Consider the following 21,082-nt stretch of genomic DNA (forward strand, 5'->3'; position numbering starts at 1 on the left):
CTGTTCAGTGGCATTATCACATGTAAATGACGTAATACTTTGTTCATTTTGATTATCAATTTCATAATATTGACATCTCAACTGATTGTTTAACAGCCAGATGTTACTAATTGTGACCTTTAAAAATTGGTAAAAGAGGGGACATTTCACCACATAAAAAAGCTGGGGTCAAAGCCCTCGTTAATAGGAAAATGTATTCCAATTTGGAAATTTCACTAAGGTTGGAAATATCAGAAGCTGGCGTGAGGCGTATAAAGAATAAAATTAATTCAGGTAAAGAACTGAGTCCCAGAAAGAAGAATAAATGTGGAAGAAAACCAATTTCCATCCAAAGGTCAGAAAGATTTCTCAAAAGAATTTGCCTAGAAAACAGATATGCAACAATGAAACAGATAAAATCTGAACTGTAGGAGGCTCATGTGAATGCATCTGAATGCACTATTCGCAGAAAGTTGAAGGATATTGATTTCAAGACCTGTCGACCCGCTAGAAAACCACACTTAACAGCCAAAATGAAAGCAAAACATCTGCAGTGGGCTAAATAGTGCTGTAATAAGGATGTGGACTTCTGGAGATCAGTAATTTAACTTTAAAACTGTTATTTATGATATGATATAATCTATGTAGATTTATTCATAATGTATTAATTATGTTTCTTGATTTTTACAGGTATGCTTCAGTGATGAAAGCATGTTTGAAATTTTAAGTAGCATATCCCAGTATGTGTGCCGTTGAACAAGAGAAAAATTTCATACTGACTGCATTATTCAGACCGTAAAATGTGCAACTAAGGTGATGATTTGGTCTGTCATCTGTGGCAAGGGTACAGGATGTCTTTACGTGGTTAAAGGCATAATGAGGCAAGACCAGTACAAGGAAGTCCTTAAAAAATGGTTAATACCACACCACAGAGAATGGTTCCTGGATGGGGAACCATTTATTTTTATGCGGGATGTAGCTCCCAGTCCCACAGCCAGATCAGTTAAATCCTCTGTTAGACTGACCAGGTAATATTACCAACATGAACCCAATAGAAAACGTATGGGAATTAATGAAGAGGGAGGTGGCAGAAGATGTCATCACAATAAAAACACAGCTCTTAGAGAAGATTATCCATGTATGGTATCATCATCCACAAATGCAGGAGACTGTACTGTCCTGCAGCGACAGCATGCTATGCCATATTAAGGCTCTCATAGTTGCAAAAGGTGGCTCAACAAGATATTAAAACTAATGTTTTCACTTCCACAATATTTTAATTTTTGTTGTAATCATTGAAATAAAATATTTTCAACAAATAGTACATTTTACTTATTTGTTGTATCACCTTAGTTATGAAATAGATTACACATAATCATTTCATTACAATTTATGTATTAAAAAACAAATTTCATTAGACATAAATCAAAATTTGCTTAAAAACTGTAATGTGTCTAATAAATTGGCCACAGACTGTGTATTCTCTAACAAATATGATACTTGGTATGCAACATATTCCCTCAGGTAGTTAATGAAGTCTTAAAACCACAGCATTTGTTTAATATATCTAATAACACATATGTAAAATAAAACTAAAAATAAACTCCTCCCAAACAGGCCATGAAGGCCCAACAGTACCGACTGGCTGCCATGTCATCCTCAGCCCGTAGGCATCACTGGCTGCAGATATAGAGGGGCGTGTGGTCAGCACACCACTCCCCTGGCCGTATGTCAGTTTCCAAGACCGGAGTGGCTACTTCTCAATCCAGTAGCTCCTCAGTTTTCCTTACAAGGGCTGAGTGCAGCCCGGTTGCCAACAGTGCTCGGTAGACCAGATGGTCACCCATACAAGTACTAGCCCAGCCCGACAGCGCTTAACTTCAGTGATCTGATGGGAACCGATGTTACCACTGTGGCAAGGCCGTTGGCTATGTAAAATAAAGGAAAGGCAACAACTTACCTACAGTTGACTGATGAGACGTGCATAGAAATATGCAACAGGAGACAATATTCACACTAGCTTTTGAACACTCGCTCTTTCTCTAATAAAAGTACACACATTGACACACACAAAAAGAAGATGAAAGAAGATGAGAGGAGATCAGAGGGTAGAAGCATATCAGAGACAGAGGGGATGGGGGGAAGGTTTACGGTGAAGGAAAGTTGAAATTAAGGGAGAGACAGGGAGAGGAGTGCAAAAGGGGAGGGGTAGAGAGTGAATGCCTGTATTGGAGACGGGGGGGGGGGGGGGGGGGGAGGAAGAGATGTAGAAGAAGGCAGTACACTTTCTGTATGGGAAAGGTGTGGAGTGGACAGAATAGAGAAGGGAAAATGTCAGTGCTGGAATTGCTTGCACAGTGAATCAGCTGTTGAAGTCATTTGTGTTGTAGTGTGCAGCATGTTCAGCAATTAGATGTTCAAGTTTGCAGTTTACCACAGTTTGGCAGTGGCCATTTATGTGAGAATCATCTCATTACACAGCGAGAGGTAGTCAAAACCCTGGTGAAGGATGTGGTTGAGCTCTTCAAGGCCAGGGTGATACTGTGTGATCAGAACACTGCTGATTGTTAGCCAGTTAACAGTTTTCCTGGCATCAGAGACAGAGATGGCACAGAAGATCTGTTTTTGGATTGGCTGGGTATGATACCATCTGTCAATAAAGGCTGGAGTAAGGTTCTCTGTATATTTCGAAAACTCCTGGTTTCCATTGCAGATGGGGCATCCACAAATGACAAGGCTGTAAGGGAGAGACTTTTTGATATGGAACAGGAGACAACTGCCAAATTGGAGGCACTGCTGGTGGTTGGAACACTTGATATAAACAGATATGTTTATGGAGCCACCTGAGAGGATGAGACAGACATCTAGATAGGTGACATTTAGAGTTTAAAAGCACTAGAGGAAGGGGATTTGTGTGCAGGTGTTGAGACTGAAGAGGAAAGAGCAAAGGTTGTCCCTGCCATGAGTCCAGATCATAAAATGTCCACAACAAATCCGAACCAGGCAAGGAGCTGTAGGTGTTAACTGGACAGGAAGTATCCCTCCATATGACCAGTATACAAGTTGTCAGAGGGTGGTGGCATGTGAGTACCGTGAGTACCCATTGCAGTACCATTGATTTGTTTACAGATTTGGCCTCTGCAAGTGAAGCAATTGTGGCCCAAGTTGTGGTTGACTAGAATGATTAGGAAAAGATGGGGTGGGTTTGGTATTAGAAGGACATTGGAAAAGTTAGTGTTCCATGACCACAAAGCGACAGGTGTCAGTGAAGTTGGTGTATACAGTGACCAACAAGGAGTCTGGAGGTAATGGGACAGGAAATGCGGAAAGACAGTGAAGCAAGAGAGATTCTTGAACGCAGGATGCATGGCACTTGCATGACGCCATCCTACATAATTTATTTATGGGCCATCCGGAGGAATCCTTCCTATCAAAGTCAACACATAAAACCCCTTGTCTGGTTCAGAGTCACCGATTGTATTTTCATGATCTGGACTGTTGGCAGGGACAACTAATGTTCTTTCCTCCAACACCTCAATACCTACTCCCAAATCTGCTTCACTTGATCCATTTCAACTCTACAAGCCACCTTCCTAGGTGCCAATCTCATCCTCTCTGATGGCTACATAAATACGTCTGTCATATCATGCTCTCCAATCACCTATAGTACCTCAACTTTGAAAGCTGTTCTTTTGCATCATCTCCCCTGCACATTCCATATACAGTGGAAATCAAGAGTTATCTATATACAGGATGAGTCAGGAGGAAAGGTACATGCTTTGAGGGGTGATAGTATTAGTAATTCTGAACAAAAAACTTCATATGGACATATACCCTGTTGTGAATGGTTTCTGAAATAGAACACATTTAATATCACTTTTTTATGTTTTTCTTGAATAACTCGAAAACTGCACCCTTCAGAAAAAATGTGTTGCAGTACAAAACTGAACTATATTTAATTTCCTACAAAAAAGGTCCTATCATTTTTTTTCTCTAGAACTAATGGTTTGTACAAAGAGAGCACGAGAATGTTGAAAAACTTGCTTGACATGCATGCACTGAAGCTTATGTAGTTTTGTAGGCCAATTTGAGGTAGTTTCCTGACTTGACAGACTACAAGTGTCCCGTATCAAACTGTTTGTCTCAACTTGCTCTACACTACTGTGGTACATTGTAAACCTCAAATTGACCTACAAAAACTCCCGGAACATTGTAAACCTCAAATTGACCTACAAAAACTCCCGGAACATTGTAAACCTCAAATTGGCCTACAAAAACTACGTAAGCTACAGTGCACGTGCATTGAGCGAGTTTTTCAACATTCTCACGCTCTCTTCACACAAACCATTAGTTATAGAGAAAAAAATGAATAGGACCTGTTTTGTAGGAAATTTAATATCATTTAATTTTGTACTGTGACATGTTTTCGCTGGAGGGTGTGGTTTTCAAGTTATTCAAGAAAAATGTACAAAAGTGATATTAAATGTCTTCTAATTCGGAAACCATTTGGAATAGGGCATATGTCCATATGAAGTTTTTTGTTCAGAGTCACTGATACTCTCACCCTCAAAGCATGTACCTTTCCTCCTGACTCATCCTGTATATAGATAACATTACCTGAGCCTTTACTGACAGACAGTATTGTACAAAGCCCATCCAGGAATAGTTCTCCCGTGCTGTCTCCTTCTCCAACACCAGTAAATCTGTTAACCAGCCACTGAACAGCACTCCTCTGATCAGCCAGTATCACCCTGACCTTGAAAGTTTCAACCACATCCTTCAGCAGGACTTAACTAACTTACTTCAAGCCCAGAGAAGAGGGATATCTTACTCAAATTCCTACCCACATCACCCAAAGTAGTCTAGTGCTGCCCAAGCACTCTACAAAATATCTTTGTCCATCCCTACTCCAGCCCTGCACCACATGGATCATTCCCTTGTGGTCAACCCAGGTACAAGACATGTCGCATATACCCATCCACCACCTCCTACTGCAGTCCAGTAACAGGCATTTCCTATCTTATAAGAAGCAGGGACATGTGTGGAAGCAGTCATGTTATATATCAACTGCAATTATTGTGCAGCAGTCTATGTGGGCATGAAAAGAAACCAACTGACTACTTGCATGAATGGCCACCGCCAAACTGTGGTGCATTGTAAACTCGGCCATCTAGTTGCCAACACAAATGGCTCACAAATGATTTCAACAGCTGCTTCACTAATGGATCCATTTGGATACTCCCTTCCAGTACTAGTTACTCTGAACTATGCTTGTGGGAATTGTCTCTCCAGCATTTTCTCTATCCACTAATGTGTTTTGTACTGCCTCACCTAACATTTTTCCTTCTCTCTTCTGTCCACACCACTTCTTCCCCATTCAGATTGTTTCCTGCTTTTTTCTACAACTCCCCCACCCCCCACCCCCCCAATGCATGCATTCATATTCTCTCTCTCTCTCTCTCTCTCTCCTGTTTTTGCATCTCATGCCCATTTCCCACCCATCCTCTCTATCTCTTGTATGCTCTACCCTCTGATCTTCTTTCATCTTGTTGTTCACCAGCTGAGTCATCTGTTGAGAAACCTGTCTCACACTAGCCTGCTACCTGCTCCTCACCTCATGCATTCTCCCTTATCCTCTCCCAATCTCCATCTATCCAGGCAACTGCTGTCAATAATCAATATCAACATTCAGTCTCATCACTGCCCTGGCTGTGTACATTTGGGTGTCTGTATGGCAGTGTGTGTGAATGTGTGCACTTTTGCCAGAGAATGAGCAACTGTTCCAATGATAGTGTGAATACTGTTTTCTGTTGCATGTTTCTTTGTGTCGCACATCAATCAGCTATAGGTAAGTGGTTACCTTTCCTTTATTTTTTTGTATTATTGCATCCAGGAATTTCCATTGTGAATAATATGTATGCTTATTTCATAAATATACAGTTTCAAAACTACGTTAAATAGAATGAAATGAAGTGAATTTAACTGCTCAGCATTATAAAGAACTACAGGATGTGGTCAAAATTCAGCAAGAAATAAACACAGCATCTCATGTTCCCACAATAATGTAAATGGTGCACATACATCACTTAAATTGTACATGCAAATTTGATGATTCACCATAGAGTCAACTGTATTTTCACCTGATAGATACCCATGAAAAATTTAATTCATTTAAAACACATTGATTTCCATTTAATGTGTATACAGATGTAAGCAAAGGCTGTCTTAATAAATAAAATTAACCATTGCACTATGCTTTTATGTAGAATACAAAGATAAAATCTTCAAAGACAAATTACAACTTTTTCAACTTGGTGTGGACTTGACAGGAGAAACTTAGTATGTAAAAGATTAAAAAAATTGAAACATGCTTACATACTTGTTACAAGAATTTATTTATTTTCTGCAATATTAAGAGCACCATACTTAATGTTTTGATTAGACTGTTATAAACACAATAAAAAACTTTTATTTGTTCATTTATAAAATTTACATATAGCTAAGAAAGATAAGTCAATGTACTCACGTTATATTTGCTGGGCCACTTCCCAAATCATACTGGAATTGTACATGGCCATTAATTAATTCTAGTGATATGAAATCACCTTTTCCATTTGCCATCTGTCCATTATAAAACAACATTCCATCCAAAGCTTGTGAGAGGAACCACATTTCTATGGAGAATGCTCTTCCCACACCTTCTAGCTTTGGAAGTTTCATGTATGAGCTGCCATTAAACTCAGGCACATAAATCTCCTGTAATGCAACATCCACTGGAAAATAAAACACACATTTCTTTGTATTTTGTCTGCAAGATGGAAAAGAAATGAGTTGTGTCAGAGTTAAAAGCCTATATTTAAAGTTCACTTTTGGTTTTCTACAATTTTACTCTCCATTCCCCCACTGTTTGTTTATATGGCATATAAAGAAACACAACCCTGGATCTGTTGGAGCTGCAAATGGTTGGAAAGAGTTTAGGAAAAAAACTGTTCAAAAGTAATAGGAATGTACACAGTAAATGACTGCATGACGTTTTACAGTACTGCATGCCATTTCCTATTATGTAACAGGTTTGACAGCTTTAAAAAAAAAAAAAAAAAGAAAAAAAAAAGAAATCTATTCACTGCACTGCACATGTAAGCGAATTTTAAATGAGTGCTTGTTTTCGGGTCCTTCATTGACATGCAGTTCTACATTAATTCAGAGATTCTTCATTAGTTTATCTCACAATAAGGTGTCATCAGGGAAAAAAAAGAGGGGGGGGGGACGGAGAATGAGAGAGAGCGAGAGAGAGAGAGAGGGGAGTCATCATATCCCATGCACTCACAAAGCATTAATAACTGTATCAGGTTGCATGGACCAGCATTTAAATGATACTAGTCCACAGCTCATGGTCTAGTGGCTAGTGTTGCTATCTCTGAATCACGGGGTCCCGGGTTTGATACCCGATCGGGCTGGGGATTTTCTCTGCCCGTGGACTGGGTGTTTGTTTTGGCGTCATCATTCCTGGAAGTGGCTACATTGGACTGTGTACTGATTGGGAATTTGTACGGGTGCTGATGACTGCACAGTTGAGTGCCCCACAAACCACACGTCCTCATCATCATTAAATGAAGCTGTTTCCAAATGTAAATCCCAAAGTTCAGTGCTCTGAGGTGGAAGAGTGAACTAAATTTAAGAAATTAAGTAAAAGTAGAAATCTGTATAAGTTATAGTAGCAGGAATGCAGAAAATAGCTGAATGATGCCAAAGTGGCATTAAAATTCCTCATTTAATAATACACTGAAAGACTGCTCTATATGTCACAGAGATTCAGAAAGATATTGATCTCATAATCTTTTATTTTTTACATTTGCTAGGCAGTCAACACAAGAACAGGAAATGATGCTGTACTAAACTGAATTTTGTTGTATTCATCGTGATGGTGAACAGTTTTTAGAAATATTAGAAAATATGTGATGACGCAGCTGCCAGCCCTTTGAGGGAGTTATCAAGTCCCACCACTCCTGTTCGTAGAAGGAGAATGATCACATGAAGCAAAACTAATAACATGATGATGAACATGCTCTATCAATTGTTGCATCCTGTTTTCTGTTACACCATGCAATGGCATAAATGCTACTTGGAATACACTTTTTTTGTATTGATCAAAATATTTTATTTGTAGGGGGCTGAATGGAACTTTGGAAACTCACTAAAAAGCTTATACTCCTTCACATTAACTTTCCAGTGAACTGTTTCAAGAAAATACCTTCATCACCCTTGGCTTTGAAGAAAGTAATAGTGCTGAACAAGCCTGATTTGAAATCAACATTTAATTTGAAGAAACAATGCACACAGTACTTATAGTCAGAATCTATTTTTTTTTTTTGCTCAATAATGTCAAATCTCCAATTTTCACATTATTGGTCCTTTGGTGATTTCTTTTAAATTTCTCACTTTTTATTTTCTTCTTCTCTGGAGTACTTTCAGTACAACTTTCGCTGAAACTCATTATGAAATGTCTCCAAACAGCACATTATCAATTAAAGAGCACAGGCTTTGGAATTTGACAATAATTTGAACACACTGTTATAAAGACAGTCTTTGTTAATATCCAACATGCTTGCACTGTATGGGCCTCAGCACTGGGACGTCATCTACTGACTGGAGCATAAACAATATTAAATTGCTAATCAGATTGTTTATTCAGTTGCTGCAGTTTTAGATAGGGCTGTGTCCTTGACACGAGGCACCTGACAAGTGGGATTGCTACACACACTGTGTACCAACCACAATCAAGTCCATTAACAGTGGAAAACATGTTACAAAAACTTCTGGACATTCAAGGATTCTGCAGTTTATTGCTGATCTAATTTTCATCCATAATCAGTTATTGTTCTAGGTGATGTACTCTATCACAAAGAAAACACTTACATTTCATGACTCGAAGGCAGCAGTGTTCAAGTATCTATGAAAGAGATAAATCCACTGTGACTATAGCATGAGGAATGAAATTCTTCATTCCTTAATTGGCTTATGTGAGTCTTATGTTGTCAGTACATAGGCTATAAGTGAAGGCACTGAGTGGTCCACTTACCATCACATAACTCTCACCTGAATGCAGTTAACCTTCCATGGGCGAAAATTAAAAAGTGTGTTCAGGCAGCAAACATAAGTGAGAAAACTTTGTAAATGTACTGACACTTCTCACAGTCACTACGGAGGACTGGACAGGATACTGTCAGACAGTGACAATTAGAGAGTGAGTATTGGGTGTAATGAGAGATGTCATCTATGATGTTTCTAATGCAGGCACAGCACTCCATTGCCAACAATGAACAGGTTTCCAGCAGAGACAATAATGTTAGTGGAATATGAATTTGATTGATTTTTCACAAGTTTGAAACTTTTCTACTTACTTTCTACATTTTACACTGTGTACAAAACAGGAAAGTTTCAACAAAAGTAAAAACCAACAGGAACCTTATTCAGTGTTTCACGTCTGTCTAAATCAATTTTCATAAAGTCAATTGATAACTCCTACATATTTTATAGCAGTGAACATATCAATTGATAATATAATTTCATCTTCAGTCAGACATTATAACTAAGCAATCTGTAACACTATGTGATGTGGTATACAAAATCAGATGATATGCTAATATATGTTAATATCATCAGGCTAGGATGGTATGACAGAAAGCTGCTAGAGCACGTCAAGGACCTTTGAAACATATTGATTCAGCTAACTCCGTCAGCCACCACACCAAGTATCTTTGTGGAATCTGTGGATACTACCAATCCAATGTCTAAACTCAAACTTACTGGTAATAGCTCAAATGATGGGTGAACAGACCTACTACAGATTCACATCAAACAGATTTAAGTCTTAATTTCATCAAGACTTGTATTATGAAGTTTTAAATAAGTAAATATGACATGACAATATATGATGTAAATATTACTGGCCATACACAAAATGAAACGCCACATTTGAAATTACTTTGAGTTTTGTCAAGAAGCTCTATTCAATGTATTGTTCTCATAGCTGTGTATCTCGTTGAGATGTGCATATTTTCACTCCCTGTGTCTCACAGAATTATTTTCTGGAGCAATGCACATAAAGTAAGTGAAGTATTTATTCAGCAAAACCAAACAGTAAGATTATTGTGTAAATTAGATAACAGCTCATCTTACAGAGGTCTCTTTAAGGACCTTTGATGTTTTAATACTGACTTCTCGGTACATTTATTTCTTGATAGTTTTTGCTGCTGATAGTAAAAATATATGATCTGAGGATTTCCAGAGTAAATGGTGCTTCCATGGTTCTCAGATGTATTGCCAGATCCAATTGTCAAAAGTATACGATATTTCTGTGGACAACTGACCCATCACCATCAGGTGGTGCTGATGAAATGAAGTGTCTGCTGCAGACATACAGTGTTTATACCTGCCAGTTCAGAGTTCGGGCCACACCAGCCCTGCACCGTGTTAATATTTCTGTGGACAACTTATCCACCACCATCAGGTGGTGCTGATGAAATGAAGTGTCTGCTGCAGACATACAGTATTTATACTTGCCAGTTCAGAGTTTGGGCCACACCAGCCCTGCACCGTGTTAAATGGTGGGAGTACATGCAGCTGCGGTGGTAAAGAGGAGAGTCTCTTTCACCTTCTGCCCATCAACCCTGTTGCATCTTGTGTTCAGGTGTCTCATTTTGCTTTCACAGAGCTTAGTATTATTGGCTCCCATGCCTTGCTCAGTTGATTAAATTATCAGTTACACAAATTTCAATTGCTTCTTTGAAAGTGAAGTCCCATAAATTTATTAGTTTTAACCAAGATTTTCATTTGCTGATAATTCATTTTACATCCATTTTCAATGCAGTTTTCTGCTACTGCAAACTTGTTAGACTGCAGTAAGTCTGTGTGGTGCTCATGTTCTATATGTCGATCTTCAGTTGTGCAGGTCATTTGTCCAATATTACATTAAGGTACTAGTGCAATGCCTCTGCGATGTGCCTATCGTCGACGTTGGCAATGCATTGTTCCTGTGTACAAGTCACTGAGAGCAATAGAGATTGACTTGGCTGGACAATTCAATAAGCAGCAACTTACAGGAGGTCTAAATGTTTCTCGTGGGCTAAGAATGCGGTTCATGTGTGATGTTTCTGCTGTGTTTGGAGGCAGTACATGGCTGACCTTGGCTGTTGTATGGGGCAATAATGCTGACTACGGTGGCCTTGAAGCTTTCCCTGATGTAAACATCTTGGCTTGGAAGACATGGAGTATAGCTGAGAGTACAAGTCTACTGGCTAAGGTTATCTATGGTACTTTGGTGCCAGACAAGCTGTTTACTCTGTCTACAAGAAGGAAGTAGAAGCTAAATGCAGACAAGGATCTGTTTATATGGGCCAAAGTAGGGAACAACAATTGTAAAATAAAGATTACTGGAGATTGTATGTTTTACTATAGACAGAACTTGGTGAATCTCCACTTTAGTCCTAGGCAGGCAAAAAACTGGGGTTATGTGGTGTTTTCACAGTAGTCTGCTGAAGACATCCAAAATTATTCTGCCAGCAAGAAATTATGCATGTTTTTTAGTTCTATAATGTTTCTGAATCAATTCTGAAGAAAGTGTGTGGTTAAAAATTTGGTGTTGTACATTTACCTTTTCATAATTTGTAACAGTCATTGTGAAAGTATGCTATTTGTCAGGCAGGTGCACTTGATATACAAATCTTGTAGTGAACAAGTTTTGTATCAGGTAGCCTACTGATAGATACATTACTGGAAATGAAATATAACTAAAATTACAAAAATTTTTTTGAAATAGTAGTGACAGTGATATCTGTCTCTGTTCACAAGTAAATGTGTGTTATTCAGTGGCATCAATGTCGTGATTGTGAGATTATGGAGTTCGTGTATGTTCAGTGTAATGTAAGACAATGCAAGATAAAAAGAAAATGGAATTACCAGTGATCAATGCAGGACTAGTGTTCATCCTTCATATTATTTTAATGAACCATGTGCAGAAAACTCTAAACATTTATGACTTTTTCCTTCAGTGAACACCAGTTGTACAAGCAATGGTTTTATAAAAGGCCACACTTGACGTTATGAAAGGAAAACAATTATTTGTTATCAGCATCTTACAATTAGTAGAATGTACATTTTGAATTTGGAACTAGAAGATAAGAACAAATTAATCAGAGACTTCGCTGTGGGTGGATTATAATAAAAGCTTGTGACATTTAACTTAATTGCTTTCCAGTTGGAAATGAAAAACTGCACAGGCCAAAAAACAGAATTAAATTTATTGATGTTTCTTTATATAAGCTGACTAATGTACAAGATGTTCTCTTTGGAAATTTTTACTTTCATATTTCTGTGTGAGTGTAGTTCCATGAGTTGTAAATATTTACAACTCACATCCATCCCTAAGGAGTTTCCTATAAAGCAGAAAGAAGGAAGCAACATCTGGATTTAATGTCCTGTTGATATGAAGACCATTAGAGACATTTAACAAAAAAGAATAATGGACAGTTTCAGAATACTATCAAACACTGCAGCACAGGTAAACAAATTATTGTTGACTGAGGTGGGGGTGCCCATCATTTTTCCAGCTCCACCCTCTTCCCTGGTGGGGTGAGCTGCACTAGCAAGGGAATACCCACTCTCTGACAGCTGGCATACAAGGTCGTAAGGTAACACAGGTGCAACTATCAGTTTTTCATACCATCCAGTCTGTGCTATGACATGATTTCATTACTTTGGTACTGTTTTGGCAGTAGAGTGATATTCTGAGGTTTTTCCAGCACAGAAGAACTAGGAGGTTATAGACTCATCCTACGAATAGCGACAGACATTTATGAGAGTTCTTTACCTTATGTAAAGAAGTACTAACTTCCCTGAAAAATGTTATTGATATTACAGAATAAATCACAATATATTTTAGTATGTATTGCAGAACATTCAAGACCTGAGACACATCAAGAAGTAATTAGCATTGTCCTATTTGGTAAAATCTTGGTATGTCTTTTTTCAGTTGCAAAAATTCTTCAATACTTTTCCCACTAGTTTTTTTCTTTTTCCTTAATGATGTGGTAGTTGGCAGTGGCAATGGTTCATCGACTGCAGCCAATGACAACTTGTAATGATCTTCTTTGTCTTATGATACAGACAGATTGACGAGCGAAAATTCTTGAGATAATGCCATTTGGCTTACTGGTTTTGTTTCCAATGACAAGGAACATTGCATAGCTCTTTCAATTAAGATGGTTTTTAGGAAATTGTGATGAAGGCCAAGTGGAACTACAGTTGAAAGGACTTTTTCCTGCATCACCCAACCTGATTTTGCCAAGTTTTTCACATTTTTCTCTGCAACTTTTTCTGAGGTATTTCCATTTCAAGTTAAAGAATAATAAAAAGGTGTTAAACATATGTCACTTTAGTTCCCTATGATGATGATGAGCGTTTGGCGTCATTGGCCGGGAGGCCCCTCGCGGGGCAGGTCCGGCCGCCATATCGCGGTCTTATTACATTCGGCGCCACATTGGGCGACCCGCACGCCGGATGGGGATGAAATGATGATGAACACAACACAACACCCAGTCCCTGAGCGGAGAAAATCTCCGACCCAGCCGGGAATCGAACCCGGGCCCAGAGGTCGGCAATCCGACACGCTGACCACTCAGCTACTGGGGCGGACAGTTCCCTATTGTTACAGATATATGAAAATAGATGGATGAAGTAACTTTTCATGTATCATTTCAATTCCTGTGATTTTTCATCACTGACTGTGAAATGTGACAGAACTTTTTTTAAGGAGGAAAAACACAACAACATGTACAGTGACTCTTCTGACAAAAGCAGGTGGGAGATATCTGATACATGTACTGTTGAGGCTAAAGCACAGCTTCACAAGCTTTCACCAGCCATGGACTTGTGTCAGAAATTTTAAACATTCTGGATGTTGTTGTGGTTTGGCTCTCAGAGTACCATAGTGGCCCAGTCATGAGAGTGAACACCACAGTGCAAAACAATGGATTTGATATTCCAGCATGCCACAGCCAAGGCTGGCATGTCTTGGCCCACTGTGCAGTATAAATATGTCCTTAAGGTTTTATATACTTACCATAAAATATTTAACACATTAACTCATTTGTAATATAACACAGGAAAACGAAAAATTTTTTCTGAAAAACTTTTTTTACTTTGATAGCTGATATTTATAGATTTTTAGGAGCTGAATCCAAATATAGCCTTAGTTTTTTTGTATCACCCATAGTTTTTGAGCAATATGATTTTTATTATATAGTATAAAAATCCTATGCTATACAGTATACGGGGAAATTAATAAAACACTTTGTTACAACATAATCATGGTTTGTATTTATAGTAAGCTACTTAAAACAATGATATGTGTTAATAGAGGTTTCACTTGTCAGCTGGAATTGGATGGTATTTTCTTTCTCTTTTTTCTTTGAAGCTTCTTGTGTAGCTTTTTCTACGATGAGTTGATTGCTGAATTTCCCGGTGAAGTGACCAACAGTAGTCCCCCATCATGTTGGTGTTCCAGCAATCTTGGCAGAGTTTTCCCATCACTAGTTTTGGATGAATCAATAAACAGCCTCCAGTCTTCCTTTTTGTATTCAATACCAAACTCATTCATCAGACAGTACACTAAATCACCTTCTTGTTGAAAAAACTTGGAAAATTGCTGCTCTCTCTTTCTATACATGTATATGCTGGTCCCAACTGCCAATAAGTTCATTTCTTTTGATCTAGAGCCAAGCAATTCAGCTTTTTCTTTCATTAAGCCCAGATCCCTAACCAAATTGTTAAGCTTGCTCTGAGTAAACAATCTGGACTCTAGACTTTCAGTATTACAATGGAATTCATCATCATCTGGTTCATCTAAATCACATTGTACATCAGAAAATTTACTGTTGGAATAGAATTTAAATCATCTGGTGGTTCAGGAACAGGCAAATCTACACCATGCTGCACTGGTCGGATGGTGGACGGAAGGTTAGGGTAGCTTATTAACTTCTTGTTTTTCGAATTATGACTAGTAATATCAGCACTGCAAAATTAGCAAGCATCAGAATGATTTATTGGCTCCCTCCGTATCACAGCAACAGCAAATCTAAAGGCTTCTTTTTGGACCATTTTCTCACATCTTCAACAAACACGACATACCTTATTCGGTGCCCAAGATTTATCTTGATCACCAAGTTTAGATCCAAAGTATGATAGATAAACCTTTTTCACAAAGTCTGTAGCGTTTCTTTGGTGTTTCTTAATCACAAATTCACCACAAATATAACAAAAACTGTCAGCAGAGTTTTTACAACCACGATTAGACATTGTACTCAGCACATGAACAGGTAATGGGAAAGTGAGGTTAGGTTGACAATAAACAAAACACCATCTGTTAACAAAAAAAATAGAATCGACCTTTTTATGACACAAATGTTTTTCAGCAGTGCTACCAACATCATCTACATTCATTACACCTCCTTTTTAAATTATTTTAACTACATAAAAGCTGTTAAATTCTTTAAAAAATCGCTTAATTTAATAAATTTAACTATAAAATGTGAAGAAATGGTAGGTGATACAGTGTTTTTAGTATCATATTTGGATTTCCCACCCTAAAAAACACAAGAAAAAGACATTTTCAGCAAAAAGTTTTTCCGGCATTGGCCTGTGTAATCAGACAGTTGAAGTTGTTTTATACATAGGAATTTTACTTTTGAAAGAACCAGGAGTGGTGTCGGTGTTAGTGATGGGTGGTGGGGTGTGACTGGTAAATACCATCAGGTAGTGGTTTATTTCTAATGCAGTGTACAGAGAAAATTTGTAAGAATTGACTCGATTTTGTTAATGTACAAGTCGATTCATTCCACACCATGATGATGCTTATGGAACATGATGAATGAATGAATGATTAATGAAAAAGGTTCCTGGTGTATTGTTTCCTAGAGGAATATGACACTACAGTTGCTCTTCCACACACTGTAAAGTGGCTTATGGAATTTAGATGCAGAAAACTGTTGGTAACTGGAGAAACTTGAAGGTCACAAAAAAAATAATTTAATTCTAGTGACATAAAGGTTAAAGCTACTAGAAATAAATTCTCAAGATCACAAACTAGACAAAATTTGATATACAAGACTTCCTATGAAAGTGATCTACATAAATAAAAAAGATAGAATAAAACCATTGACTGACTGATCAAAAACTGCAGGAATTGCTTTGCCTTAGGAGTTTGTCTAAATCTGCTACAACAAATATGCTAACATATTCCTCAGTTATGTGGCATTTGCATCCATAGCTGCTTTATAATTACTGAAAATGTGATGTAATTGGATAGATAAAAAATCTACTCACCAAGTGGTGGCAGGAGAACACACATTTCAAGATATTAAAATTTGCAAGCTTTCAGAGCCAGTGGCTCCTTCTTCCAGCAGAAGGGTTGAAGAGGAAGGAAGAGGGATTGGGGGAGTTAAAGAAAAGGACTGTTGAGGTGTAGGATGTGGAGAGAGTTCAGAAAAGTTGCACAGAAATGGGATCAGGGGAGACTTACCATTATTGACTCATTGTTTGGGTGTTCTGTAGAATAGTCAGTTGTTTTGTAGCAATTCTTTAGCAAGTGTCAATTGTTCCTTAGCAACTGTCAAGCAGTGTGTGAGCGTGTATCCCCCCACTAAATGACCTACAGCCTCTTATTTCTATTGCAGGTTCCATAGTTCTATTAGAGTTGATTTCAATGGCACTTCACTCTTCTAAATCTGATAGATGATTTTAAGGAAATGATGATATTTAGGACTTTAGAATTAATTGTTTTGAACATGGAACTGAGTACTGTCTTATGCAAAAGTTAGTGTACTTATAGGGAACTGTCACATCTGGATGACCGGCTCCCCTGTTATACTTACTAAAGAAGAAGAATGGAAAAAAGTTTAAATTAAAACTGTTGCTACACACACTCTGCTATGTATGGTTGGACTGACACACCAATTGACAGGCACTGGATGTGGCAGCCAAGGATGATTCACCAGTTAACTATGGTAATGGTTCTGCTCTTTTTCTGCCACAGCCTTGAATTTGTAAGTGCACATCGAAATTTAAATGGATTTATAAAGCAGAGAACTGAGGTATACAGACTGTTAGATACTAATTTTGTGTCATGAGTTTAATGTCAAGAGACACACTTATATTGCAAAATTATATCAGCAACAGCAAGGAATGGAAAATCATGAAAGAGTGTAGTCACAAACACTTCTTAAAATTTCATTTATCTCTCCAGTGTTCAAAATTGCCACTGTCTGCTGTAATACGTGTTTGTAGTCACTGGCACAAGGATTTTCTGAACAGACTGAAGAGAACACTTTGATGTCATTGCACATGTTGCAATAATTAAATGTTTAAATACTTGTCAGAACTTGTGCAAATTTGTCTCCTCTGATTTTGCCCCATAGAAAAAATAAAATGGCATGAAATCAAGCAAATGAGCAGGAAACTGGTAATGCCTTGATGTCTAATCCAGCTACAAGCAAATAGTGAGCTGGACACCCATTGTGCTGATGCCACATTCATCTATGTATTTGAAGTGGCATGTCCTCTAGGACAGCCACTAGCTTTGGTGAGAAATCATGCACATCTTTTAACTGTTAAGGTTTTTTCAGTGTAGTAAGTACAAATGATGTAGTCTCTGATAATCCATTACCAAATGGTCACACTCTGTTGACTCTGGTGTTCAACCTGTCTCAGTCGGTGGAGATTCTCAGAACTGCAATAACACATATTTCTTACGTATAGCTTTCCGTGATCTGTACAGATAGTGTTATGGCCAGATGAAACTACAATCACCCAGCCACAACTGTGGCTCTTTGATTGCTCTGGATGATGGCTCATCTGAACTACAACATTTGAATTATTAGTTCACTTTATTACATGAATGATAACAAGATTTATTTAACTTGGTACAATCCTTTGCCACAGAAGTGCCTGATAATTCTTAGCTGTTGGTGATTGTTAAAGCATGACTTGATGTACTAATTACCAAACTCTTCTCTTGAAGTACAACATTCAACATTTACAAAAGTACATTTAGATCTGAGCCTTCAATGACTCTTTAGTCCTACTCGATGATACTGACTGCTTCAGCTAACGTCACGAACTGGGGCAGAGTGTTTCCATGGTTGGTTCTATTTCAACCTCTGTGTGAGATGCTGCTGTGCTGAGAAAGAGGGTGTGTCTTCTTCAGCCTTTCCCATTTGTTGTTGCAGATTGCAGCGAGACGTCACTAATGTCTGTGATATCAATGTGAGCTGCCAGCAGTGGTGTGGCACCATGATCTTTGGATGATACCACAAGTAGCTTCATTGATAAAGATAATCCTTTGAAGAAAGAATCTATTGTCCACTTGCCACATCAGAACTGAATAGCAGGCAGCTTTTGCAATCTAGCTGGTTATTTACTGGTGAAGTGACACCATCAATGATGCATATGGAAGCTGTTTGTGTGCAAAGTGCAAACAATTCTGGGCTGACTTAGACCATAGATGCATGCAATTTCTGGAGCTAACACGTGGGTTATGAGCAACAGTTCAAGAGCATCTGCCTCATTTGCTTTACTTGTTGTAGGCTTGCTCCTTACCTTCTGTGTACAAGGTCTTTTCAAAAAATTCCAGAATATTCATAATTTTGCACCAATGGTGTGTTTCAGAGAAATGCGACTGGCATCCATGCACGTGCCTGTATTTAATATGCATCTGCCAAACGTTTCAGTGTTGTATTTCTGTTAGTTGTGGTCCAGTGCTATATTGAGTAGAACATTGTGTTACACAGCCTGCGAATTTCAAGATGACAGTGTAAGAGGAGCAACACATTTGTATTAAACTTAGCATGAAACTCAAGAAAATCTTTACAAAGGCACACCAAATGATGCAGGATGCCTATGCTGATGAGTACTTAAGTCACACTTCATGTTACAAATGGTTAACATGGTTTAAAAATGGCTGGACAGAAGTTAAAGATGATACTTGTTCAGGACATCCTTTGATGTTTACTGATAATGGTCATGTCAGAAACATCAAAGAAATTGTGTGTGCCAATTCAAGAATGTCTGTCCAAGAGATTGCAGAAGTATGTAGCATTTCAGATTGAACAGGTCATGAAATCCTGACACAGCACCTTGGAATGAATCATGTTGCTGCCAAGTTTGCCCCAGAGCTCATGAGTCAAGACCAGAAAGACCTTTGCCTTGCAGTCTGTGAAGAGCTTATGGATCACACAAATGAGAATGAGATGTTCAATCTTCACAATAGCTCACGAGAGGTTCTCCAAGACCAAAAAAAGCTCGTCAGGTTAGGTCAAATGTTAAAGCAACGCTGACAGTTTTCTTTGATTTTGAAGGATTAGTTCATTATGAATTTGTGCCACAGCAACAAATTGTTAACCAATGGTACTACTCGGACATGTTGTGATGCCTGTGAGAAAATGTGAGAAGGAAAGGACTTGAAATGTGGCAAGACATTTCATGGCTCTTGCATTATAATGCACCCATATATTCATCCCTGTTCGTGTGTGACTATTGTACAAAAAAACAAAATCACTGTGCGGCCTCACGCTCTATGTTCTCCAAACCTGGTTCCTGCAGACACTTTTTGTTTCCAAAGTTGAAAACCCCATTGCAAGGTCAAAGATATGCAATGACAGATGAGATAAAAGAAAATTTGCAGATGGCACTTCACACAATCCGGCAAGAGGCGTACCAACACTGTTTTCAGAAGTGGAAATGGCATTGGGAGCAGTGTATCAATTGCCGAGGAGAAGTTTTCAACGGAGATCATGCACAATAAGTAAAAGATAAGTGTAGAAAAATTTTGTGGACAAAGTTCTGGATTTTTTTGAACAGACTGCATATTATTATAGTGAACTTACAATGATGATTTTTTGCACATTTACTGAATTATCATTTTTCTTGCATACTGTCTGTTGGATTACCTTTGTCGATCCAATTCAACTGTTCTCCTCATGTTCCTTCTGCATCTCCTATAAAGAAGTAGCATGTCTAGTTTATCCTGGTTTGTTAAAGACATTTCTTTTTTCAAAATAAGAACATTAATTTTTCAAATTAACCAGCACTTGACACACATGAGTGATGTAGACAAAATGAAAGGTACATTTCCTGAGCTCTTTTACACTGGTATCATGGCAGTGCAATGCTCTGTTTCCTCCTTATACACTGTGATGTATTTCATTATTTGGGTATGAAATCACAGACTTCAGCTTAACATAGCAATTGGTTTCTAGTTCAAGGTAGATCAGTTCTATGTTATAAATATTGGTAATTACTCAGAAACTAATAATTAGACTTTGGCAAGAGAAAAGTTGCTGAGTTTGCCTATTTTTAAGTTATGATAGAACCAGCAGAAATTATCATAGTTACATTTGAAAAAGCAAAGTTGATACTGATACCTCTGTAATTAGTATAGCTATAAAAAGAGACCATATGTCATTTAGTGAGGAATTTTTCACAATTAATCTGGGGTGAAACAGAATCACAGCATCTTGAATGGTCCCAGAAATACACTCCTGGAAATTGAAATAAGAACACCGTGAATTCATTGTCCCAGGAAGGGGAAACTTTGTTGACACATTCCTGGGGTCAGATACATCACATGATCACACTGACAGAACCACAGGCACATAGACACAGGCAACAGAGCATGCACAATGTCGGCACTAGTACAGTGTATATCCACCTTTCGCAGCAATGCAGGCTGCTATTCTCCCATGGAGACGATCGTAGAGATGCTGGATGTAGTCCTGTGGAACGGCTTGCCATGCCATTTCCACCTGGCGCCTCAGTTGGACCAGCGTTCGTGCTGGACGTGCAGACCGCGTGAGACGACGCTTCATCCAGTCCCAAACATGCTCAATGGGGGACAGATCCGGAGATCTTGCTGGCCAGGGTAGTTGACTTACACCTTCTAGAGCACGTTTGGTGGCACGGGTTACATGCGGACGTGCATTGTCCTGTTGGAACAGCAAGTTCCCTTGCCGGTCTAGGAATGGTAGAACGATGGGTTCGATGACGGTTTGGA

The 21,082-nt window shown here is 38.4% G+C and overlaps 1 protein-coding gene and 1 pseudogene across 1 annotated transcript in view; both read right to left on the reverse strand.

Annotated features, from left to right (window-relative positions):
* Positions 1-21,082, reverse strand: part of LOC126252249 (agrin-like) — a gene marked incomplete at its 5' end in the record, with an annotated part of 306,781 nt that overhangs the window by 48,738 nt on the left and 236,961 nt on the right. Inside the window, one exon of the mRNA XM_049953122.1 lies at positions 6,506-6,752. Within this exon, the coding sequence (XP_049809079.1) occupies positions 6,506-6,752 (247 nt within the window). The remainder of the gene's footprint in view (positions 1-6,505; positions 6,753-21,082) is intronic.
* LOC126254008 (5S ribosomal RNA) lies at positions 1,791-1,908 on the reverse strand (annotated as a pseudogene).

Source organism: Schistocerca nitens, chromosome 4 (genome assembly GCF_023898315.1).
Source record: "Schistocerca nitens isolate TAMUIC-IGC-003100 chromosome 4, iqSchNite1.1, whole genome shotgun sequence".
Taxonomy (NCBI): domain Eukaryota; kingdom Metazoa; phylum Arthropoda; class Insecta; order Orthoptera; family Acrididae; genus Schistocerca; species Schistocerca nitens.